General features: G+C 37.3%; 1 protein-coding gene across 2 annotated transcripts in view; it reads left to right on the forward strand.

Annotated features, from left to right (window-relative positions):
* LOC108242732 (alpha-1,6-mannosylglycoprotein 6-beta-N-acetylglucosaminyltransferase B) overlaps positions 1–25,929 on the forward strand; it is a 227,617-nt gene that overhangs the window by 77,718 nt on the left and 123,970 nt on the right. Inside the window, exons 4-7 of one of the 2 annotated variants that reach the window (XM_017427751.3) lie at positions 9,947–10,056; positions 15,090–15,166; positions 16,654–16,833; positions 21,697–21,861. In XM_017427751.3, the coding sequence (XP_017283240.1) occupies positions 9,947–10,056; positions 15,090–15,166; positions 16,654–16,833; positions 21,697–21,861 (532 nt within the window). The remainder of the gene's footprint in view (positions 1–9,946; positions 10,057–15,089; positions 15,167–16,653; positions 16,834–21,696; positions 21,862–25,929) is intronic. The other variant, XM_017427752.3, reaches the window with a different exon arrangement.

Genomic DNA, 25,929 nt, shown 5'->3' on the forward strand with positions numbered 1-25,929 from the left:
CCACGTCTGCCTGGCTCTCGCCTGCTTGGGCCACGTCTGCCTGGCTCTCGCCTGCTTGGCTCTCGCCTGCTTGGCTCACGCCAGCCTCGCCCAAGCCTGCTTGGCTCACGTTGCGGACAGCACCAGGGCCGCCTGCCAGAACTCAGTTCCGGTAACATTGCCACGGTTGCTCTCGGGCATTTATTTTGGAAGGGTTTTTTTGTCTTGTTTTGTTCCCTAGGCCGTTTGCCTGGTCGGTTTTTGTTTTATGAACTTGTTTTGTTTGTGCCCTTCATCATGCGTTTTTGTTTTTCCCCCCACCACCCTCCCGGCTAGGTTTTGTTTTGTTTTAGGGACATCAGGGGACGTCCCTTGACAGGGGGGTACTGTGAGGATTTGGGTTTTGTTGTTTTTCGTTTATCTTTAATATCTTGTTGTTGTTTTGAGTTATTGTTTCAGTTTGGTTTTTCCTGTTTGTGTTGTTGTTCAGTATTCACTCTTCCTCCATCTTTCTTTTGCCTTCCTTGCCACGCCCATCTCCACCTGTCAGTCATTATCCCCACTCACCTGTTTCCACTTACTTCGTCACCCTCAGTGTTCAAAAACCCGCTCACTTCTCCCACACCCTGTCGGTTCATTGTTTGTTATTTGCTGTCACTCACTATGCTATGGTTCCTTGTTGCCTTGCCCTGCCATGTTCTTGGATTTTGTTAAGTTTGAGTTGCTGCCACGTCAGCTTTTGTTTTTGGTTGATTTCCTAAGTTTAATAAATTAGTTTTGTCATTTTAAGAATGAGTCTTCATACTGGGTTTGTGTCCGTCTCCGCCGAGCATGACATACCAGATATCACCAAAACAGTATAATGTTAACATTTTTTTAAAATAAGATGAGCTTAGTTTAAAACTGATATGAAGGCTGCAGGCAATATGTGTTACTTCAAGGAATGCAAGGCTTTTGTTCAGTCTTTGCATGTTTACTGTGTAATTTGGATTTTTTGGATTTTCCTTCTAGTTGGGATGTTTAAAAATGAGTCATGAGCTGACCTTGTGTGATGTAACCCATATAAAGGTGGCTCAGTTCTTTCAAAGTCAACTCACAATTTCAACTGTGTCCACAGCTTTTGGTTTTTTTTTTTAATGTTGAAACCTGATGTTTTGTTTCATTTTCCTTGAGGAAAATCTGGTTTGTTCCATAGTGTAGTCTACTTATGGGACATTTGTTTTGAAGTCATGACCTCTGGGATTAATGGCTTGGCATACAAACACACATTGACAGTCACAACGGGAATGACCTCAGTCTGTTTCCAGTCCAGTGACTTTCATTCTGTCATTTTTTTCCCTTTTGGTGCCTTTTGTGTTAGTTGCTTGTCCTTCTAACCTTTACTGTCTTTGCGTTCTCTCTTCATGTCCTTCTCCTATGCTTTCTAGTCATCTGTTGTATGTACAGTGAGGCAGAGTGTGTGGGGAAGCTCCTGTCTTTGGTGTGAGTGGTGCAGTAAAGTGTGATTTTTGCCAGCAGGGATAGAGCAGCAAATGGGAAAAGAGAGATTTATGAAAACATATCTCAAATCCAGGCCAGTCAGGCGCGCACTTACAGGAAGACACACACGTCCACACATGCTGGGTGGGAGTCTCATCTCAGTGTGAGCTTCATTGGTCCTGACACACTCCCATGTAGCAGTGAATGGGACTTGATGTCTGAGGCCCTAGCCTGCAATTCGCCCACAGGGCAGCCACTCGTTAGAGCAGAAAACTGAGGGGCAAAACAAGGGAGGGAGGGGGCAGCAGAGGGCCTGAGACGATGAGACAGAAAGATAAGGAAGTAGAGGCAGAGTTGATTCATTTTGTTTTATGGTGCTATGAATTTGAGGGCAGATCGGTAAGTCTGCCTTTGGGTGTGTGCTCTCTAAAGATCAGCGTTGGGCTTGATTTTACCTGTTTATTCCCCCCCAGCCCTCACGTAGGTTCTGTCAGTAACAACTCATCCCACAGGGCTTCCTTCAGAGAACTGTGCTCACTGTCACGGCTTTGCTAAAATTAGGTACAAAAACACAGTAGATGTTATTTATTTTATTTTACAGTTTATTGACCATATATTTTATTTAAGAATCGTCTCTATATACATGTGTCATCTACAGTTTTATTTCACTTGAAGAAGAGTTGATGTGTTATAATAAAACACTCTTAAGACAACCTTAATGGTTCTTTTCAGGGTTGTCAAACAAAATAAAAGCTTGGTCCTTGCCAAGGTTCAGTCTCAGTTAATATTTTTTGGCAAAACATATAATTTGACCTTAGTTTTCAGATGTAGTATGCCATTTTTTATATAGAAATGTGAATTACCTTTTCCCAAGACATGCTTGAAAGAACAAACAGATAAACAAAAAGATAAACAAAAGATAAAACTATTCTGTATCTACTCTAACTACTACTCTGTATCTGCACCTTTTCATTTTTTTTTTGTGATACATTTAATCACAATCTATCAAATCAGTTAAGTGAACCCCTCATTAAAAAATAAACATACATCCACTAACATTTTACTGTGAAATAAGTAAAATTGTTGCTCTTTCAATGTTAGAATAATAGAAAAAAACTTTTCTTTTTCTTAACTTTAAAGTTAGCTAACTGCCATGTGAAGCCTGCTTTAGGTAAGCTGTGTTTTTTAGGCTAAATAAGAAGTGATGGAGACTCGATCTGGTACAGATTTTTAGGCCGGTTCTATTAAATATCATCTTGTGGACAAGGTGAAATTATGACAAGGGCTGTAACTGGCTCTAGGTGCGTAAAGGTGATGCACAATATTGGTCACAATATTGTGACCCACTTGGTCACAATAAGCTCAATAAAGTCCTTCTGGCTTTCTGAACAGCCACAAAAGCTTATCTTTGGGTTTGAAGCAAAATAATAGAATCATAATTCTTGCCTTTTCAGCTTTTGTTCATTTGGAGATTGCTAACATAAAACAGTCAGCTTACAGGAGCAAGAAACTAAGCTGAATTCATTACAAAAGACATGATTGGCAAATATTTGAAATAAATCTCTACATCATAAATATGCATATCTACTAAACTTACAGTCTTAGAAAAAACTATATATACTCTTATTAATAGTGATTTTAAAGAATATCTTTACATCCATGAAAATATTGGCTTGTTTTTTAATCACATTGTTTTTCTGTTTCATTGTTTTTTAATCTAGTCATCAGTGTCAATGTTTACCACTACACCAAACACCTAAAGTTGACTTTTCTTTCATTTGAAGAATCCTAAAAACAAAACTGGTTTCACACCCATAGGCTTTGTACAGTTTGTTTCAGGTTCACTTTAATATTAAAGGTTTTCTCCCAAAACTTGCAACTTACGGGGAAGCAGATTGATTCACTGCACACAAACTTACTGCACCTGACCATCTCCCAACATGTCAACTCACTGCACAACATGTCATGTCAGTCAAGAGGTTTTTTTTTCCAGAAAGAAAATGTTTTATTTAACAGTTTAATGTTATCATAGTAACATTAAAAATGTTTTATTTACATTAGGGTTAGGGTTTAGGGCAGGGGTTTCCAAGTCATGACTTTGGAGCCGTATGTGAGATTAAGTTTTTTATAAGAATGTGGAAATAAATAAAGGCTTGCCTTTAGTACAAGGTTTAGCAGATTAAGCACATAAAACTTTTGCTTTTGGTTTTTAAGCAAAAAGCCTGCAATTTGGAGTTTCATTTGTCTTTAAGTGGAATACTTATTTTGCTTTTTTTCTCAAATATGGGACTCAGTCATATCTGCATAATTCTAAATAAAAAAGTGTCAATTTCTTATGCAGAATTGTAGTTGTGTTTCTTTTGTCTCATTGCTTATAAATAAAAAAAACATTGTTTTTTAACACAACATCAACTGTAGTTTTTTAAAATAAATTATAAAAACAAACAAAAAAGTATTTTTGTAATAGCCAAGTAGACTTGTGGCTCCATACAAATTTTATTTAACTGGAAAGATGATTAAAATTGCTGTTTTAAACACAGATGTTGCAAAGCCCTGGGTTAGAGTTGTACACTCTATCTACTTATATAGACACTTATATACCTATACAAATATATTTAGCTACAATGCAAAATAATGTAGTGAGTCTTCATCACATAGATGTAACTGGACAGTGAATTTTCAACACTTGTTGGGAAATTGACATCACATTGTAGCAAGATGACAAAAACCTAAATTACTGTAATTTAAAGTCTGAGCAAAACGCAAATTTAATGGTAAGCATAGCTCAGCACAGCCTTGAACTTTTCAAGGTCAACGTTAATGTTAGTTGAATTTTGTGACACACTTTGACATCAAACTTGTCCCTGTTGAATGGAAAATAGCCATTCCCCACTCCCTTCTATGGATCCTAGACTCTCATGAACATGTATTAATTAATTATTATTTTTTTCCTCCTTTTCCTTTTTTTATTTTTATTTTGCAGTGAAACAAGTGTAATACTGTGGCCAACAACCATTCATGCAAATCAAGAGCTTTTTTGCTCACCACAAATACTGTCCTTTGAAGTTTAGAAAACCCACCTATCTTTTTGTTCTCACTGTTCATAGGGTTAACATTTTACAGAGACAACGTGAATATGTTGGCATTTGGTAATTTGTCTGACAGTGGATTAATTGCTGCAGGGGCGGATGTCAGTGACTTGGGGTTGAATGAGTCAGCACACGCAGTAACCCACATTTTGATTGCTTTTTGTGCACATCTCTTACCCTGATAGCTCTGTGTGCTGGAGCTCTCCTCTTCCTGTAGAGGAATAATCCATCAGACAGAAGGGGAAAGTAAGAAAAATGAGAGGATAAAAATACATTTTTATTTGTATTTTAATAAAGTCTACCCCAAATTAACATAGATTTTTTTCCCTTGCTGTTTTACTTTCAGTGGCATCTATCTGTGGATTTCTTCTTTTTTCCAGACATTCTGTCATTTTGTCCTCTCTTTGCTCTTCTTCATTTCTGTTTTGTTACCCTCATTGTAAAAGAGCCAACTGTCTGCATGCATCAAAAGCAAGAAAAGCTTCAGTGCAAGAAGCGTGCAACAGCAGGCCATCAAATATACATAATCTTGTATTTCTTTAATCCTAATCATTGTTTAATGTTTCACTCAAATCATTTTGTTGGCTTCCACGCGAAGGCATGCAGGATCTATTCATTTTACGGTTTCTCCTAAAGCAAAAGTCCCTCAGGTACTATTGGTCTGTTTGCTCTGGATGGTTGATCTGCTTCCCTTTATTTTCTGCCAGTTCTCATTCCTATTAACTCTCAGAGTGTATGTTTCTGTCTCATGTTTTTGCCCCATTTAGGTTCCATTGTGCAGTTCCAGTCTCTCAGTCTTTTCATTCATTTCTTCTCTGTAACAGCCTCCTTTCTTGTTGACTGTGTGTTCATCTCTGGGGATGGGTTTTGCACTTTTGCAGACCATAGATTTGAGATTAGAGGTTGACACTCTGGAGAGGCCAACTTGCACAATCAAGGCCACCTCAGAAAGAGCTGTGTTGTATCATTGGTAAACCAACTTATAAATAAAGGATTTTGTGTGTGTATTTATCAAATGTTGCAAGAAATGTTTTTTTCCCAGTAATTTTTTAATAAAACATTTAAAAATATAAATAAAATTGTATTTATTAAAGTGAAGAAATGTATGTTTGGCAAGCAAGAAAGTGAAGAAATGTATGTTTGGCAAGCAAGTCACAAAGCTAAAAACTCAAGACAAAATAATTGTACCTCCACTCCTAGATAGATTGTTACAAATTTTTGCAATTCCACCTGGAGAGACAAAGAGAAGCTGCAATTAAATGGTTTTATTTGACATGAATGACATAAGATATTTGGCGCTCGGACCTCGGCGGAAGACGCAAATGCCGACAATAGCAATGTCGGCTCAGGTTGAGCATTAGAGGAGTCTTCCCCGGGCCGGACACTGATGGTGGAGGTCGAAGAAGAGAAGGAAGCTTGAGGGAGCTGGGAAACTGGGGGTGGAGAAGGGGTGGAGGTGGGCTGAAGTTCGGCCGGTGAACGGATGGGGCCATGATGGACGTCCTTTTAAACGAAGGCTTGCTCGCTGATTGGATACACTGGAGGCACGGTCGGATGCTGATGGGCTGGAGTGGAGGTGCTCGACGCAGCGATTAGATGCAGGTGAGGCTGAAGCAGGTCTTCCAGTCTGAATTTACGCCTAGGCTTCATTGCGAAACTGCTTTTGTTTAATTCATTAAAAGATGAACTTTTTGACTCTGCCTACACTCACTGTACAAAGATATTGACACTACTAACATGATAATTTAAATCCAGGTTTCTAAATCACAAAGAATGTGCAGCAGCTAGTTATTGCTCCAACTTTTGTGCATCATTTGGATCAATGAGCACCTGAGGAGCTTCTCCTATTAAGAATTTTAAAATAAGTGTAGGATTAGAAAATGTATAAAAATCTTCAAAATTCATTATATTTATTTTTTGAGAATATATATATTTTTTTTTTTCTTTATGTAATCTGATGGTTTTTCTGTTCAAAATCTTAATTGCTCTGTTATATATCATTTTTAGAAGTTTGGTGGTTGTAGCTGCTACTTGAAACCAAGAAGTCACACAATAATTAAATAAGAGATAATCATTTAACACAAAAAACTGTTTGCAGCATTAAATGGGAAACAATCTCTAATAATTGAATGTATGCAAGTTTGCTTTTGCTACTCTGCTTACCAACCATCTTGACATGTTTTTCAACATTTAAAAGAAAAAAATATTTCAGATATTTTGTTTCTGAAACTTAGTCAATATGGTGACCATTAATATTTAAATTTAAATTAGGAGCATTTTCCCAAGACCGAGCCCTTGAAAAGAAGCAAAGAGGGTTTTTTTACATTTAGTGTAAGACTTGACTTTTCATCCATGTTGCAAAAGTGCGCTATTCTTTTAGTGTTGCTACTTTTTGTCCTGACAGTAATTCATATAAATATGAGCAGTTTTTTTTTCCTCTAAATTCATGCATGATCCCTCATTGAAATGTGGGCACAGAGAGAGGCCGTTTAGTTGGCAGTGCAGCTTGAAGAGCACACTTTCCTTTGCCAAAGCTTTGTGAATTAGATTCATGCTCAAAATATTTTCTGCTCCTGATTATCGCCCACCAAAGGCGCACAATCCTTTGGTGAATTTGGGCCAGAGTTTTTGAGACGATAAAGATTGGACCAGAATAGTGGGAGTCCAGCCCATGCCCAGCCGACTGAGTCATGTGGCCATATATCCCTGAACTATGACTAAATGGCGTGTAAAAAAAAAAAAAGAGGGAAATGAAGCCACCTGTTTTTGAGTCTATTTTAACATCCTACAATGCTCAAAGAAAAAGCATTAAACAAGGCGGTTTGTGGTCAGATTTCTCATTAGCTCTGTGTGATATTTTGCTATGTTAACATTTAATGATAGCAACTAACACAACTACTCTTTCATGTTGGACTGATATATTTGCATTAGTAGCCAATAATGTTTTTATATACCAATTTAGAAGACTAAATAGGGTCAACCAGTTTGGCTTCAAACAGTAATTATTAATTTAACTAAATATTTTGAATATTTTCCCTACTGTTTTATTTTAAAGGGGGATTTTTCATTTTCACATGAAATAAAGTGAAGTAAACAGTAAACTGTTTATGCCACAAGCATTATCCTTTTACCTGTCAAGGAAGCAAAATAAAATTGACTATTTTTTTGGAGTCAGACCATTATTGGCCACTTTTGTTACCTGTAAATTTTTTGGCCTTGAAGGTTGCTGCTTGATCTGTGTTCAGAAATTTCAGTTTCAGTTGCTTTAGCTTCACTTACCTTTACAAATTAGCCATTTTCAGTTAAAGGGAATGAGCTTACTTTTTTTGTCATTGTTCCTGCACTTTTTTTTTTGCCTTAAAGGTAAAATGAATATAAAGTTAGATGTCAGTGAGTTGATCTCCTTCTCTGTATCACATGACTTTATAAACCTCTGATTTATATGTGACAATCATGAACAAACTAAAAAACAACAGATTCTACCCAACAGTTTATTGATCAGCGCATCTCTATTATGATGGAGATCAGCTGAGGATTGCACCATGTCAGTAATAGAGCAAATGCTGAACTTACCAACTTTTCACTCTTGGGCTTTCAAAAGCAATGAAAATAAGGCTTTTATTAAGAAAAACTACAACAACAACAAACACCAACAACTAATGACTTGGACAAATCAAACCTCTGCCAAGGCCAAAAGGTCACAAAGAAATTATAGGATTTAGATTGTGATCTGGATCATCTCCTGAATGTAATCACTTGTTTTTTGTGACATCTTGCTAACAGATGGATGGACGGACAGACAGACAAACAAACCAACATTACCAAAACCATAACCTCCTTGGTGGAGGTAAAAATCTTGAACAAACGGGAAGCATTCTTGTAAAATGAAAAAAAAACTATACACATTTAAAAGTAACTTGTTTCTTACTTATAAAAGGGGGGCTTATTCAGCGTCAGGTGGGAGTTCATATTCTTATGGCTCATCAATGTACACACTATTATGTATACTAATCAGTACTACTAGTACCAGAACTAGTATTATTGGCAAATTATATATTCAGACTTGAACTGACTGAAGAAAACTGGCATCATTTTGCTTTTCAGAATTTGTGTCCTTCTGACAGCTGCTGCCTTTTATTTGTGGTTTAGTTTAGAATAAAAGCTATCTTGTTGTTGTGAAAGTTAACAGAATGGAAAAAGAAGCTTTCAAGTAACTCTGATGAAGGTGTTAAACTTTTAAAATTAACACTTTCTTTTGTAAACCAAAAGGTGTTTTGTCACATTTCCTGGGCCCAGGTTGTTGTTGTTTTTTTTTTTCTTTTTTTTTTTTGTTTTTTTTGGTTTGTTTAGTTTTTTTTTTTTTATGCAGATGTGCCTGGCATTTGGTATAGCACTTGTGCTAAATCTTGTATGTGTGGCGCATACACACATTTTTATTTCTATCCTTATTATGAAATTGTATTGACTTTCATTAATTTCTGGAGTCTAACCCAGACCATAACTCACAACCCATAAATGATTTCCATTGTATTAGGACTGGGCTTTAGTCCCAAGAAGGACTACTGGCAAGGTAGATAATTAAAACAGAAAAGATCCTAAAAAGGTAACAAACAACCAAGTATTCATACACACCCACACACACACACACACACACCCTCTTTCTCTCTCTCTCGTTCTCTCTCAATAATTTAAATCACCTTCTCCTGATGACTTATTATGCTGCATTTTAGCCCTTGCCTTTAATGAATTAATACCAGCTGCTGATTAAACACCAGAGTGAGACAAAACATGCATATGCAATTAAACACTGAACATTGAAAGAAAGTGATTTAAATTGAGGTAATGAACACTCCTTAAGTGTGCATTGTATATAATGCATTGTTTACAGCACTGTTTAATATGCAACCCGGGTGCACCATGCAGACCTACTTTGAACACACAAAAAAGATCCAAATTGAATTATACACATACTTATTTACACACACACACACTTCCTATTGTGTGAATGGGAAGTCTTTCACCTTAAAGAGGAAGTGCCGGTCAATTTCTATTTCACGCTCCAACCAAGTGTCTACCAATTTGCATCTCCCACTACTAACACTTCAACATCAGTTGAAACGTGAAAAAAAACCAGGGTTGAGTAAGCAAAGTAAGGGAGGAAACTGAGAGGAAGAAAACAATCAAATGGAAAATAGGTGGAAGGTGTAACAAAGTCCAAGTAACTTGGGAAATAATGAGCTTAAGACTGAGGAAGAAATTGTTACAAAATTAGTTTTCCTGGGAGAGACGCAGAGGTGCTTTTTATCTTATGGTTCTAAACTGTGTTTTGTAACCACACTATATGCTTAACTGTTTCTGTCTCTGCATGTCTTGTGTGTGTTTGTTCTGCATGAGTGCAGGTTTCAACCAGCTGGCCTGGTGGAGAGGATCCAAGCTATAGCTCAGAATGTCTCCAACATAGCCATCAGGGTGGAGCAGATGCTGCAGAGCAGCATGATGCAGGGCAGAGGTACAGTACCATTAATATCACTGTGGTGTTCTTTACCCTGTTAGCATACCATTATACATCGATTCATCAGGATACTATTCAACTCGATCCAAACTAAAAACTAAAAAGTGTTTAAAACATCTCTGGTATCAGAGTCCAGGCCAACCAGTTGAACCTTGGGCCGATGAAAAGAGGTAGTCATGGACATGATCAAGCTTGATCAGTGTCAAGGAGCTTTTAAAATTGTTTAGACTTTTGGAAGAGTCGAATGAAGTTAATGTAGGGTTTTGCTATAAGAAGAAAAAAGGCAAATAAGCCACATCATTCATGAGAAAAAAAACACCTTTTATTTAATAAGTGACTCTCAGCTATTATCACACTTAAATTTAGCTCAATATTTGTAAAACTGACTGACTTATAGCAGCTTTTGATTTGCTAATGTTGATTAGGTCAATTAATTGAATTAACTCCAAGTTATTCAGTTGTAGATGTACATATAATGAATTTTTTTTTTAAATTTCAATAAAATCTGTTGAGAGGTTGATAAAATAACACAATAGACAAACATGCACGAGCATTATCACTCAATTATAATAAAACATTGGTATTAAAGGAACAAAAGAAGTACAGTCTCTTCAAAACAGGGATAAACGGAATAAAATGCAACATTTTTCCTCTGTAATGTTCATCATGGAGCACAGCTGGACTCATGCACAGCTGTCAGCTTCTGTTGGGGTGAAATGTAGCTGCTGTTATTCTAACAGAACAGAGAACACAACAGATCAGTGTAATCTGGTTACTCTGCAGACACTAATCTTTTCAGATTCATGGTCGAAAGGCCTGGTTCCCATCCTTTTATACAAAATGATGCAAAAAAAATATCACGATGGCAGTGAAGTTGAGTTAAATTTAAATGTTTAAAAACATATTTTTAAAATTTTAAAAAATGTTAAGACAAAACCTAAAGTTAAAATATTAATTAACAATCTATATTTTAGAAAATGCTACTCCATATAATATGGAATGATTTTGTTCTTGCCCACTGCTGAAAGGTGAAGATGGACAATAGTGTTTTTATCTGCTTCTTTATATGTGTGTCTTAGGTACTTTTACACTGCAGGCAAAAGTGGCCCAATTCTGATGTTTTACTCCATATGTGACCCTAATCTGATTTTTTTATGACAGTTTGAACATATTTTTTAAAATCTGACCTAAGTCACTTTCATAAGTGGTACCAGCTTAGATACATGTCTGATGTTTTTCAAAGCAACCTTAGTCATTTCATCCAACTTTTAGGTCATTGAAGTAGGGGTGTGCGGATTGATCTAAACATTGATATTATCCATACTGACATTGATATCTAATTGTTTTGATCCTTATGTGGTGGGAACAATTCTTGAGTTTGTTTCTCTCTTCTACTTTTTTGTACGTCGCTCCTGTTCCAGAAGTACAATTCTACACTGGAATAGGTGGAAAGTGGCATAATCAAATGTTAACACTGGATGAAACAACCTCACAAATAACAATTGTAATGGCTCTGATTGCACAACAACTTCACATCAATAAATAGATACATACATTGTAACATGTAACATCAAGAAGGACTTCTGTGAACACAATGTGCTTTGTGTGACGTCACGTCACCTGTGCATGCAAGCCACTTCAGGGCCATAGACTGTTCACACTGCTGTCTGGTGGAGATGTCATTTAAATTATAATATTAACAACCATGCAAACAAAATATTGCATCTAACCAAAAAAGTTTGAATTGAACAAGAAGACGGGCAGTTTCTCTGTCATGCTACCAAAGATTTTCATGAACCATTGGACAAATTTTAATAACACTTTCAAAAAGTAATTACTGGATGCACATCTTGCAAAATTTAAGATGGCTGCCACAGCTAATAAATCTTGGTCAACTTAGAAATGGCTGTAACTCAGCCAATTTTACAGATATTGGGATAAAACTTGATGCAGTGGTAGCTGAGATTCATTTACAGCACATACTCCGAGTGTGAGAGCACGCCGTGTCTTATGAGGTCACACATAACGATATTTTCCAAGTTTGACCAAAACAGCTGTAAGTCTACCATTTCTCAACATAAACTGATCATAGTATAAAACTCTGACATGAAAAGCAGCGGGCATTATGCATTCCTTCAAGAAATACTAGGACTTTAATTTATAAGACTGAGTTAGTTGCAGTTTGTTCTTTTTCTTCTTCTTCTTGTTAATGTCACAGTAAGAAGAAAAATAAAATGTTCTCTTTTGCTTTCATGCAGCCATGCCATGTTGTGTACATCTTGTTTCTCCACATTTTTTAATCAAATTCTAAATAACATCAAACCATCCTTTCTCCTTACTCCCCCCTCTTCCAGTTACTCTCGAGGCTAACTCTTTACTTGGGAGTAAATGAAAATTACATCTCCTTTTGTTCTGCCCCTGCTGCGTCCACAGGGACAATGGCACGCAGCAAAATGAAAACATCGCCGCTTTCCCTAATCACAAATGAATTGAAATCCCGCTGGCAGACTTTATTATCATATGGCTCAGCGACAGTTTATTTATCCCGTGGTCAGGCGTGTGCGAGAGGAAACAGAGGCGCGTGAAAAACTCCCAATGCTTTTGTATGATGGCTTGCAGGGATGGCGGTAAAGCCTTTATCTAGTTAAATGACCGCATTTTCAATTGTTGCTGTTGTAATCATATTTGCAGACAGTGTGTGACTCTGTGTGTGTTTTCAGTCACAGGAGAGAAGCCCCGGGGAAGATTTTTGTGGAGAAACGTCTCCTTTTCATTAGGCAAATGGAGGCAGACAGAGTCTAAGAGAAGAGAAAGTTGTTGGTTCAGAGAGAGATAGAGACAGAGGAGGAGGGGATTTAAATTACAGAAAGCACAGAGGAAGATGGAGCTGCAGTATGAGTCCATCTCTGTTTCGTCCTCTACTGGCATCAGCAGAGCAGTTAACTAAGTCAGTGGAGCAATTAATGCAGTGACCGCGGCCTAAGAGAGCAGACAAAACCTGCTGGCATCACTCTTGTAACAGTTGGGAGTTTCAGAAGTCAGACTGAACTGGTTTATGAACAGCAGCTGTCTGTTGCAGAGTTATATGGGGAAAATGACTCAAATTTATGAGCAGTGTGAGTGATTATGTTAAGAAAGAACATTCCTGCCTGTGTGTTTGGCTGAAAAGTGACAATGTGGGTGTATTTTTAACCTGCTTTCCATCAAACATTTAGAGTAAATTCCCTGATTTAAAAAATTAAAAACTGAATTTAGTAGCAGATTTAGCAAGCACCATTGGCTGCTCAATGATCTGATAGATAAAATCACAGTGGCTGCTGCTGAATGGGCAACTTCATTGGAGAATAAATATTCATATTTAAGACGACTGATTTCAGTGAACAAAACCAGCAAACCTGGAGACCAATGAAGCAACAGCATTGACTATTAAAAATGTAGAAGTTTTACTCAGGTGTTTATCAGTTGATTGTTATCATCCACTGTCATGAAAAGTTAACTGTGTGTGTGTGATCAATATTTTTTCTGTCTGTTTATCAAAATACTGTGTCTCATGAACAAGTGGCTGGATTTTGATTGAACCTTCAGAAAATAATCAGTGGATACACATCTACAACTGATTAACTTTTGTAGTCAACCCTATTCAAAATGGCTACTACAGCTAATGAATTTAAAGTCAGTATCTCACTGGGCTGCAACTTTTGGTGAATAGGTAGCAAACAACATTCACAAGAGACTGTGCAGTTTAGTTGCTTGAATGTTAAAGATGTTCAAAGAATTTGTGCAACACATTTTTTCTCAAAAAAGTGAGTCATGGGTCTCTAAATTTTGCCGTGGGCATCTCCAACTCATCTCAAAGGCACTAGAGTGGACCTGCAGTGGAGCTCTCTTTTGACAGAAAACATCCCTAGTCTTAAAAAAATACATGAATGGTTAATAATAATAATTTAAAAACTGGCCTAAAACTTCCCATCTTTATTTTGAAGGTTAACTCCAGTAGATTAAGTCATAAATGTGGTGGTGGCAGTCAAAGTGGTACAAGGCAAGCAGAGATGTGTAAGATATGGGGGAAGGTGGGCAACAACATGTGCAGAGCCTAGAATAGCTTTACAAGTGTCAGTATGGTGGGGAAGGAGGCGAACCCAGAATGCAGACTCATGTTTAAGAAAACCAATTTATTAAAATAAATAAACAAAAACAAAACGCTGACATGGCAGCAAAAAGAAACTAAGGTTAAACATAAAACGACAAGGTGAGGAGCAAAACATAAACCTAAGGGAACAAGAGCATGACAGGGAACAGAGAGCAATGATTCAGCAGAGTGTGGGAGAGATGACCGGGTTCTTAAACACTGAGGGTAATTAGGAAAAGTGGACACAGGTGGAATGATGACAATTACCGGCAGGTGGAGGTGGGCGTGGCAGGAGACCGAGTGAGTGACAACTGGGGAGGAGCAGATGATAACAAAACACAGGCATGAAAGACAAAGACGCAGAAACAGAAAACATGAAACAAAAACACAAAAGAAACATGAAAAACAAACTGAAAAAAAAAAAAAAAATCCCGACAACAAGCTGTGTGCATGACATTAGGAAGTGATTTTCAAAAACTCAAACGTGGTTGCACAACTCACTAGTCATTTGGTCACTTACACTTAGAATTCAGTGAGACTGCAACTAAAAATTTGCCTAGTTTCCAACTGTCACAACTCAATGAGATGTGTTCTTCAGCCAAGATAAAAACTGTCTATAATTCAGTAAACTTTACATATAAAATAAAATAGTGTGTTAGTAGCTGAGAGTCATACCCAATTTATAGTCCAAGTGCTATCAGATTGCATAAAACCTGTTTTAAATTTTGGTATATAACATGGCAGCCACTATCCATTCCGTCACAAATGCTGCTTTTTATGTTTTGCAGATTTGTATTTTTAGAAGTGGGTTCTGGTGTTCTGTTGAAAGCTGTCTGGTTATTTAAATCTGATTTATGTATTTTAGCTGAAGGTAAAAATAAAATTATTTCTTTCTTTTCAGCAGTTCGAGATGGGACAACAAGCCAGTGTGAAGTACCAAGAGACAGCCGCTACCCAGAGTGCCCTGGAAAAGTAGATGTAAGTTTTTTTTATATAGTGATAAGATATAAGTCAGTTACTGTACTTGTTGTATGTAATTGACCATTACTTGTTTGCAATGACCAGCAAATGTTTTGGGGTTTAATGGTTCTTGTCATAACCCAAGTGAAGATCAAGCTTTTGGATATTTTACTGTTCCCTATTTTCAGATTTTTTACTTTGTGTCCTAATTTTGTTCAAAATCCCTAACTGGTTCTAGGTTTTGATGAAGTATAAGGCAGTAGAAACTAAGGCTCCTTCACTCTAGATGATGACTTTGCTATGATGTAAGAAATCACCAGAACACGAATGGTCTTTGCAAGATCCCTAGGAATATATGAAGAACAAAATAGACTCCCCATTATGTGTAGGGGTTCACTGGTCCACTATGGTTTTGAGCATACATAAAACTTCCAAAGTGAGGTTACAGTGTTTTTTTATCAATGTAGTGGTAGCTTATCTGGGTCCTGAGTGAAGCATGATGGCAGCATGTCTATGACCTGGAGTCTGTATGCACCAGAGAGGCTTGGTCATGGAGAATTTGAAGCAGGACTGACTACTCTGGCCTCATGCTTATGCTACAACTGTGATTGTTACAAGATCCTGGAAACAACCTAGTATGGACATAATACTCACAGCAGAAGTGCTGATCTTATAGTGTTATTATGTAGTTGCATCTTGACACTGTCTAAAAGAACTGTATCAGAATGAGTACATGAAGCATGGCGAGGGTACAGAAGAGCATCTCAGTCACACAGGGAATATCAAGGATAAACCTTTTTGGTTAGTAATAAAAGAATAGAAGCACCATGATTACTTTCACACTACAAGAGGTTTACAAAATTTGACACAGTCCAATCAAGTTGTGTAGGCTGCAGAGTTTAGTTTGAAGTGAACCATAGTCCTTTCCACATTAATACAGATATTTTGGAAAACAAACTTTTTTGCTGCATTTACACCTCTCAAGCAATGTTTTTGGTGAAAAAAAACTGATCTTTTTAATACCCATTTCCGAAGTGAAGTTGTTTGAAAACTCCATTTTTGTGTTTATTTGTACATTTGACAGCTTTGCATATGACTACTGTGGTTTTGTGCACTAAAAATCAAATCATCAGTGGCTTGATGAGAGATTTGTTTTTACTGTCACTATAAAACTTTTTTGTTCTCTGAAATAGTTAATGACTAAAAAGAAGTGATAAATTATGTGATAGAAAACTGAGCTAGAGCTGTTAAGGGAAAATTTTTAATCATGTTCAGAATGTTCTTCTTTTGCCTATTATGTGTCATTTACTTTGACATTATTGCCATCAAGTGGTGCGACATTGGTATTTTGGCACTTTTGTCAGAATCTACAGTGATGTAGTCTGGGCCTACATATGCCAAGCTCAAGGTAATTGTAGCTTCTTACAGCCTGATGTAAGAGTGTGTGTTGCTACAGAATGATTTTCTGATGCAAACTTGCACATTTCTTTCTGTATGTTCTCCAGTGGATGCGTGCCCGGTGGACATCAGATCCTTGTTATGCCTTCTATGGCGTTGATGGTTCTGACTGTTCTTTCCTCATCTATCTGAGCGAAGTGGAGTGGTTCTGCCCCCCACTGGCCTGGAGGAATCACACTACCCCTCCCACCCAGCATACACAGCAGGCGAAGTCCCCCAAGAGACAAGTAAGGACATTCTTACTAAATACATCTGTCAAGGATGGACAACTGAATTAAACTTACAGTGACAAATCTATTTTTATACATCACGTGAAGGTTGCCAGCATCTGGCTGATAGATGATCAATAAATCCACTTGATTATGCTCAACTTGCCACCCCAGCAAAGCTGTAAACACAACATGTAACATGAAAGCTGCAAGTAGCAAATATGTTTAATGCTGAAAAAGCATGCATAAAATTAACTGTATTGTTTATAGTGATGTGCACTTTTGTAATGAGCAGTAGGATTTCCTTTTCTATCAGAAATAATTTAATAAAGTATCCCTAGTAAACTAATTTTAACACTTTTATTTTAATGGTAGAATACTTGAAATATACTAGATATACTAATATTCAAACTTCCTCACTTCCTGAAATTTGATGTTGCATCCTTTTTTCCCAATAATATATATTTAGTACCCCGTGATGACAAACAGAATTTTAAACAATTTTGTAATTTTATTGAAATTAAAATAAATAAATATAAATATCACAACTATATAAGTATTAAGTCCATTTACTTAGTCCTGAGTTGAAGCACTTTTGTTACAATCACAATTCCTTTTGGGTTTGATGCGACAATATTTGCACACCAGGATGGGAGGATTTTCTGCTGTTTGTCTTTATAAATCTTTTCAAGCTTAGTCCAGTTACATGGGGGCTGTTGGAGCCATTTTCTTGGTCTTTTGAGAGATGTTTTACAGCAGTGGTGTTCAATCCTGATCTTAAAGGGCCACTATGCATGTTTTAGAGGTTTCCCTCATCTTCATCAGGTCTTCAAGTTCCACAGAAGCCTATTAATAACTCAGTCATTCAAATCAGGTGTGTCACAGCAGAGAAACACATAAAAAATGTAGGATAGTGGCCCTCCAGAACCAGGATTGGACCTCAATGTTGTACAGGTCAGGGTTCTGGCTAGGCTACTCTAGGATATGCAATTCAGTTCACTCCTGTCTTGTTTTTGCTGTGGGCCTTTGGTTATTGTCATGTTGGACGTCTCTGGTCCTAAGCAACTTGGAACAGGTTTTCATGAAGGATATCTCTGTACTTTGCACCATTCAGCTTTCTTTCAACACTTACCAGTCTCCCAGTCTCTGCTGCTGAAAACCAAAACGGCACGATGCTGCCACCTCCGTGCTTCACTGTTGGGAGGGTGTTGGGCAGGTGATGAGTGGTACCTGGTTTCCTTCAGACATATCATTTAGAATTGAGATAAAACAGTTCCATCTTGGTTTCATCAGAACAAGCAATTTTGTTCCTCAGTCTGAGACGTCTTCAAACAGCTTCCAAGGGTTTTACTCTGAGGAAAAGTTTTCATAAAAGCCCAGATCAGTGGAGGCCTGCAGTTCTAGTTGTCCTTCTGACACCTAGACCCATCTCCACACAGGATCTTTGAAGCTCAGTCACAGTGACCATCTGGTTCTTGGTCACTTCTGTCATGAAGGCCCTTCTCCCTTAATTGGAGGAATTTGTGTTGTGCCAGACTTTATCCATGTGAGAACTATAGAGGTCATTGTGCTCCTGGGAGCTTTAAATGCAGCAGAAGTTGTTATTGCCTTCCTCAGATAGCTACCTTGCAACAATCCTGTCTCCAAGCTCTGCAAGGAGTTCCTTTGACACCATGGTTTGTTTTTTTGCTCTGATTGTCAGATAGGAGGTTTTCAACAGAGAGGTGTGTGTCTCTATAAATTGTATCAAATCAGTTTAATTTAGTATAGTGCAATCAAAGTGTAACACATTTCAGTAGAGTTCATGAGAAATTCGACATAGCTGAGCTTTTAAATTTAAAAAGTCTGATTACCTTTGTAAATGTGATATTTCGGTTCTAAATTTGAAATGTAATGACATTACATTTTAAAATTTTGTTTTCACTTTGTCATTATGAGGTTCTAGGGTGGCACAGCAGCGTAGTGGTTAGAGCCGTTGCCTCCCAGCAGAAGGTTGCAGGATTGCATCCTGGCCTGGGGCCTTTCTGGGTGGAATTTGCATGTTCTCTCTGTGTGCATGTGGGTGTACTCCGGTTTCCTCTCACAGACTAAAAGCATGCATGTTAGGTTAATTGGTAACTCTTAAATTGCCCTAGTTGAGAGTATGAATGGTTGTTTGTCTCTATGTGGCCCTGCAATGGACTTGTGACCTGTCCAGGGTGCCTCTCACACAGTGACTGCTGGAGATGGGAACCAGCTCCCCATGACCTGAAATGGAGAAGTGGGTAAAGAAAATGGATGGATTATGGGGTATTGAGTGTAGATCACTGAAAAAAACAATTTAATTCAACTGTACATCATACTAACAGTTAACTAAACTGAAAAAGTGAAGGAGGTCTGAATACCTTCTAAAGCCACTGTATGATGCCATTATCTACATGTTTGTGATTTCCCGTTGTTTTTAGCCCTTTACTGTTGGTGTCATTAAGGGTGTAAAAGCAGGTGTTTTTTGGAAGCCAAACCTTGAAATGTGCTACAAAAGAGAAAATTTGAAATAATATCATGTTTTGACCTCAGAAGAGACACGTACAAAAAGGCTGTTATTTATTATATATCTGCTTTTTAGGAAACTTTTCTTAAATGACAGAGTAGAGAATTCATGTTCTTGTTGTGAAAGTATGATTCTTCAGTTTTCACTGGATGCAGCATAACAACAGTGAAAAAAGTGAAACAGACTGCAGATCAGTCGCAAAACAAAACCGTAAATCTGAGAAATAAAATGGAATTGACTGATTGTGCTGCAGTGGTTTCATTTTGAAACACCTACACACAACCCAACTGAAAGCTGTCATTTATACCACTTTCTGTGAAAGTTCTGTTTTTGCCTACAAAGTTTTCAAACCTACACAACCATCTGCTCAAAAGCTGCCAACTTGAAATGTCCCACATTTATCAACTTAAAAAGAAATGAGAGAAATACGAGAAAAGGCTGTGTTTCTGTGGATAATCCAGTTATCAATCACACTTTCTCAGTACCAATCAATAGTTAGAGTGATAATCCTGTGCCTCTAAAGATGCTGTTAAGTTACAGAAAGGTGAGCATAATGCCCTCTTGACTGCATAATTGTTAACCTTCATCTGAGCCAGTTAGCTTGTAATTAATGCATGCTTGATCCTCATCATCGTTATCTGCCCTCCTCCTTGTTTCTCTGTACTGACTTTGAGGTCAAAGAGCAGTTCAGAACCATCCTTCTGCACAAATTAACACAAACACATAATCTGAGTTATCCAGAAGGTCATACAATACATTTATCTCCTTCAGCAAAGGAAAATAATCTTTTTTTAATTTTGACAACTAATAATATTGACTATTTTTATATATTATAATAATTGGAATTACTCTATACTATATTAGTGATTAGTAGGTGTTCTCTGTTAGGAAATTTAATATAAAGTGCTATGGATTTAGATGTTAATATCATAAAATAGGAAAGGTTTTGCTATGAATTTATTAGTACTATTCTCAGTTCTATTGTCCAGGTCAATCTGTTAGACCTCTTCACACTGGATGATGAACTCACTACACCTTTAAAAAAATAAATGAATGATCTCTACTGGGTCTTGATGAGGTCTTCAGTTGCGTATTAAAAACTCAGTGGACTCTACATTACGTGTGATAAAAAGTGAAAAGTCTAAGTCAGAACCTTTCATAATGAGGTTCTGGTGACAGTATATGAGGGTCCTGGGTGGAGCAGGAAGTTATCCATGATGTGGGGCTCGCTTGTGCCGCCGTGGCTTGGTCTTCAAGAATTTGAATAAGAATTGGCTTTGCTGGAATGTGATTGAAGATCTGCCCTAAAAAGTCCTGTCATGCTGCTAATTGATGTTTCCTCCTCCACAACCAGGCCAAAACTGACAGTGGAGACCCAAAAAACTTCATATAGGAAAATTTAAACATGGTCTTATGTACAACCTAACCCAGACATGATACCTGTGGCGGTAGCATCATGCTGGTTTTTCATGATGTTTTAGCTTGTAGCTGTAACCTGACTCTATCTAGGAGAGTTAGGCCAGTGTGGGACCCAGGTGTGGTTCGAACATTGGTGCACATGGTGGTATCATTGTGGAAATGTGCTGTTGATATATATAGACCATGGTGAGGATGCCTTGAGCACACAGAAAATAGCAGGTAAAACCTTTTTGGTGATTACTAAGAGCATACCAACATCATAATTGTTTTCACACTGAAGGAGGTTTTTCTTATTTCTCATGATCCAGATATGTTCTGTTAGGTCATATAGGATATTATATTGTATAGATGGGTTGTCATTCACTGTGAAGGGGGCCTCTGAGTGTTTAAGAACTCAAAAACTTCTGAAATCTATACAAAGACTTATGTCTCCTTTTCTTCTCAGCAACCTAAATCGCTTCATTGTGGATTCCTGAGTATTTACCACAAACAGGACTGAGCTATGGTTGTTTTCAGAGGAGAGAAGTCTCAGCTGATTATAGCTCTAGTTAGGAATGCGTGGAGTTGTGTTGAGACTTTTCTCCATATTTTTCCTGTCACAAGGGAAACTAAAGCTGCCAAGTGAACAAGGTCACATTCTCCCCTGAAAAAATTCTCCAACGTATAGTTGAAACTGCCTCAAAAAGTCAGGATCACACTGTCAGATGGTTTATTCTCTTTACAGAAAATAGAGTTGTCAGAACATAAAGTATGATTTATCCTCATAGGTTACAAAAAGTAATGTTCTCACTGCTTTCTTGGCTAAAAAAATCAACACTTAACAACTAAGTTGCTGGAAAATGCGAAAACTTCTCTGTGGCTTCTATTATTATTACATTTCTGCTTCACCTCTTCTCAGCTTTCATTATACTTTATTTTCATTATTCTTCCAGGCTGCTTTTCGCACAGACCTTTCTGTCCTGCTGGAGCAAGTTGGGAGTGGAAAGGAATCCCTCAGCTTCATGAAGCGCAGAATTCGACGCCTTGCTCAGCAGTGGGCAACAGCCGCCAACCGTCTGGATGTCAAACTGGGGCAGCGATGGAGAGACCAGAAAAAGGCAAGGAGCTCGCAACGCAATGTGTGGAGAATTTGTAGCAGGATTGCTGAAACTGCTGGTTGCTTGTCTCCTTTTCACTGTAGAATATTTAGGATGAATCTGTGTGTCTGTGCAGAAGTAAAATTTCCACTGTTCTGCACACACCAACGTGACATTTGCATTTCTAGTGTAAAACAAAAAAAGGACATGAGAAATGATTTTAAAAAAACTTCCAGAATCCTGTCTAAATCCTACTTTCAATCGAGCAGGTGGTTATTCTCGTATTTTCCCTCTTCCTACCAAAACTTGTAGGAAAATTTGAGAGAAACAACTAACTTAGCTGGGTTTTGAAGAACAATTACAGTATGCCTGTAAATGGAAAGTGTAAATAAACTACAGCAGCTTAAAAATAGAATTTAAAATTAGTGTTTTGTAGAGTTATCAGGAATCTTGCCTGTTATCAGAGGTTATCAGTTTTGAATATCAGGCAGAAACTTTGAACTAACAGGTAGTCTCAAGACCAAAGCAGAATTTTGTTGTGCTGACATTATTTATAAAATTTTTACACAATTGCCATTTTTGTATTAGGTGATCATATATGTTAAAGTCTGTTTTTTTACATACACTGAAGACTGAGTTGGTCTGCTGTCTGTTACCAGTAGCGGTCCATATAAAACGTAGCGTGCAAGAAAAAAAAAAAAAAAAAGAATAATTTCAGTCTCGTCCTGTTAACTTCTGCATGTAAAGCACTATCTCCTAAAATGTTCTATAACTGTAAGATGTTTTTTTATTCTGAATGTAAAACAGCGGCAGCCGGTTTTTATGTGTGTTTGTAACAATTTAAGCATAGACACAACAACACTGGAATCAAAGATGAATTAGAGCTTTCCTGCTTTCACTTTTTTAGTGAAGACAGCAGGGCAAAAGATTGCTAACTTTCCTGCTTCTTCCCCTTAAATGCAAATACCACCAGCTCTCAGGAGACGGTAAAGATTGCATGCAAACTGCCCATCGTAAACAGCGCTAAGCACTGAAAATCACAGTTATTTACAATAATATTGGCAGTTTTTCCTTTAAATACATGCAGAAAACTCATTTTAAATGTGGGCAAGAAGCTGTTTGGTTGACAGCCATGTTTGAGGCACAAAGCTCACTTTGTGAAGTAAACATTTTTGCAAACATTTGCTTAAAAAAAACTCACAGACAGTTGGTGGATCTGGGTTTCAGAAAGTCATCATTGCATGTACGTCTACAGCTGATTCACTTTTAGAGTAGTCTTCATTTAAAATGGTTGTAATGGTTGTTGTTATACTGTGAGCACTAACTGATTGCTAATCATTTTTGTTTAAAATTTTGGGATTTAAGCTGAAGGTTGATATGCATTCCTTCAAGAAATGTGACTTGTATTTACTGAATATCACATCCCCTTACCTCGTTACTCTTAACCTGTTCCATTTTGCACCATATGTTTTATAAAGACCATTATCTGTAACAATAACAGGCTGACTCAGACTTAAGTGTAAATGATCATAGATTTTTGAGAATGGAGTTGTTTAAATATAACAGAAATCTGCTTTAGTCTTGACCCTGCTCTGATTGTTTGTTAGCTCATCTCCACAAAGAGAACATTTGCCTGATTTTCCAAACTAATAACACACTGACCAATTTCTACCACAGGTAGGATACTGATTGCTAATACCAACCCTACAAAACACAGTTTAAAAAAATCGAAGATATTCCTATGAAAACATTTTTTTCTTCAGATAAATTTAGTCTTCTACTCTCATTTGAACTTCAGTTGCATTTTATTGCTAAACATTTGGCTCATTCATTTAATTGAGATTTATTTTTGAATATTTGATTATTACAGCTACATTTCAATGTACAATTCAACTGTTGAGTGTCATGGATAAAGGACTGTATCTGGTTAAAAACGGACCAGGTAAAGTTTTTATATTTTCAACTTTGATCAAAATAAGGTAGGAGTAATACAATCAAACAGCGAAAAATGAAAAACATAAAAAAAAGCTTTTTTTCCTTATTAATCTAAACATAATCCTCTTCAGAGAATGTATGTCCAAGTATCACCAGCTTGAGTTTAACAAGAATAGACTCAAACTGACTCACCAAAATAAATTCACGGCTCTCGAGGCCATCATGGTAGTCTGGATTGTTGTCTCTCTTGAATGCAAATGTCTTATTTACGTATTTATTTAAATTCTGTCAGTTTTGCTACTTTTGAATGGATCTTTACTGCTGTGTCTTATTATAAAGTAGACATTCTTTTGCTTGCTGCTAAATCTGTTCTAAATGGGCTCGACTTCTTCCTATTGGTAGTCATTCATGTCAAAGAAACAGTGTGAGCGTAAGAAATATTGATGTGGGGATGAATAAGAGAGAAGAAATGAGAGTGGGAGAGCAGCTAAGGTGGGATGATGATGAATGACTGGGATTATGACGTGACGCCAAGCATGTGCCAGTAACAGAGGGAGAAGAATGAGACAAGAAAGGAGCTACAAGAGGGGGATGGATGGGACTGTGGAATATGGATTAGGAGAGGATTGATGATGGGAGAGAAGGGAGTGATATGCTGCTGGGATGAGAGAGAAACTAGGCCTCTGAGACTATGCGACTGCATGTAGGCTTTTTTTCCATTAGGAACTGGTTTAAAATATACAGCTAAAGGAGCAATTTACTTTTCCAAATGGAAACAAAACCATTCATCCCTCCCTGCTGCAATGCTCACCCTGCATTGAAGGAACTCCTTACATTAGAGCTCAGAATGTATGGATAAATGAATATGAGAATGCCGGAAGGCAGATTGAGCTCATGCTCTGCCTCTTGTTTCCAAAATATTTCTCTTTGCCCTCTTTCTAAAATAAGTTAACAAGGGTGGAAATGGTCCTCTGTCTCTGTGATTGATGTTCTCCTTCCTGGTTCTGCACAGAGAGGATTTGGTGTCCTACATCACGGCCTCTTGGCTGCTCGAGCCTCCTATCGCAACAACAGATGTCCTGGTGCTCGTAAGAGTTAACGCTGGATGTCAAAAGCTGTTTATCACAGTGATTTGAAAGTGTAAAAAGAAATGTAAGTGTGTGTACGTTCTTTGCAGTTCTGTGTGTATGCTGAGCTGCCTTTTGAACGCTATGTCAACAGCCACACAGCAAAATCGTTTGTATTTTTTAAAAAATTGTTCCACTTCAGGCTCACAGCCCTCCTTGTAAAAGGTTCCAATGCCAAAGGATTTAAGCATCCCTATTACTGTTTGGGCTTTAAAACAACCTATGCAAAAAAAAAATAAAATACATCAAAACATGTGGCTCAATTGGAAATGATGTGTTATAATGTTTGAAAGCAGTATGTCTTAAGGCACAGGCACAATTTGCAATAAACCCCAAAAAAGATTTTATTGTAACTTTTATGTAACTGAACTGGCATTTTGATATCATTAACAATTTTTACACATTCACAGTTTAAATTTCACACATTTTGGGGATTTTACCTCAGAATGTCTTTTAAGGTTTTGGGCTTAGACAGCCCCACCCACAAACGTTACACTTCTTATACAGGTTATACATTAAAATGTCAGCGTTCTTTTCTTCTTTCATCCCCTTGTTTCTGATCAATACAGGACTTGGTGTTTTTATCTCAAAACCCCTCAGAGTGCAGAGTACACTCTCATTGACTTTTATTGTGTTTGAGCTCAGAATTGTCTCTTCAAAACTGGAAATGAAGGCTCTTTTTGTAACTTGTCAAATCTCCTATATAAAACCCTGCAGACATAATCATTTAAGTCTGACTATTAGATGCATCTGTCACTTACAGTTCAGGATTTTTTTTCAGTACAAAGTTCCATTCACATAGTGATATAATTTTAAATCTGTTTTGTCTCTTTGTTAAGAGTGCTGTAAGGGAGTGACAGACCAAAGTATGTGGTTACCATTGTGACCATAATGAACTACTTGCAGCAACTTCAACATTTCATTCTTTCTTTTTACACTTCCTTATACAGTTTATACATTAAATTGTAGACATTTTCTCACCTTAAATGATTACAAAAGTAAGTCCCATATTTCTATAAGTTGGTGT

This window comes from Kryptolebias marmoratus, linkage group LG3 (genome assembly GCF_001649575.2).
Source record: "Kryptolebias marmoratus isolate JLee-2015 linkage group LG3, ASM164957v2, whole genome shotgun sequence".
NCBI classification, from domain to species: domain Eukaryota; kingdom Metazoa; phylum Chordata; class Actinopteri; order Cyprinodontiformes; family Rivulidae; genus Kryptolebias; species Kryptolebias marmoratus.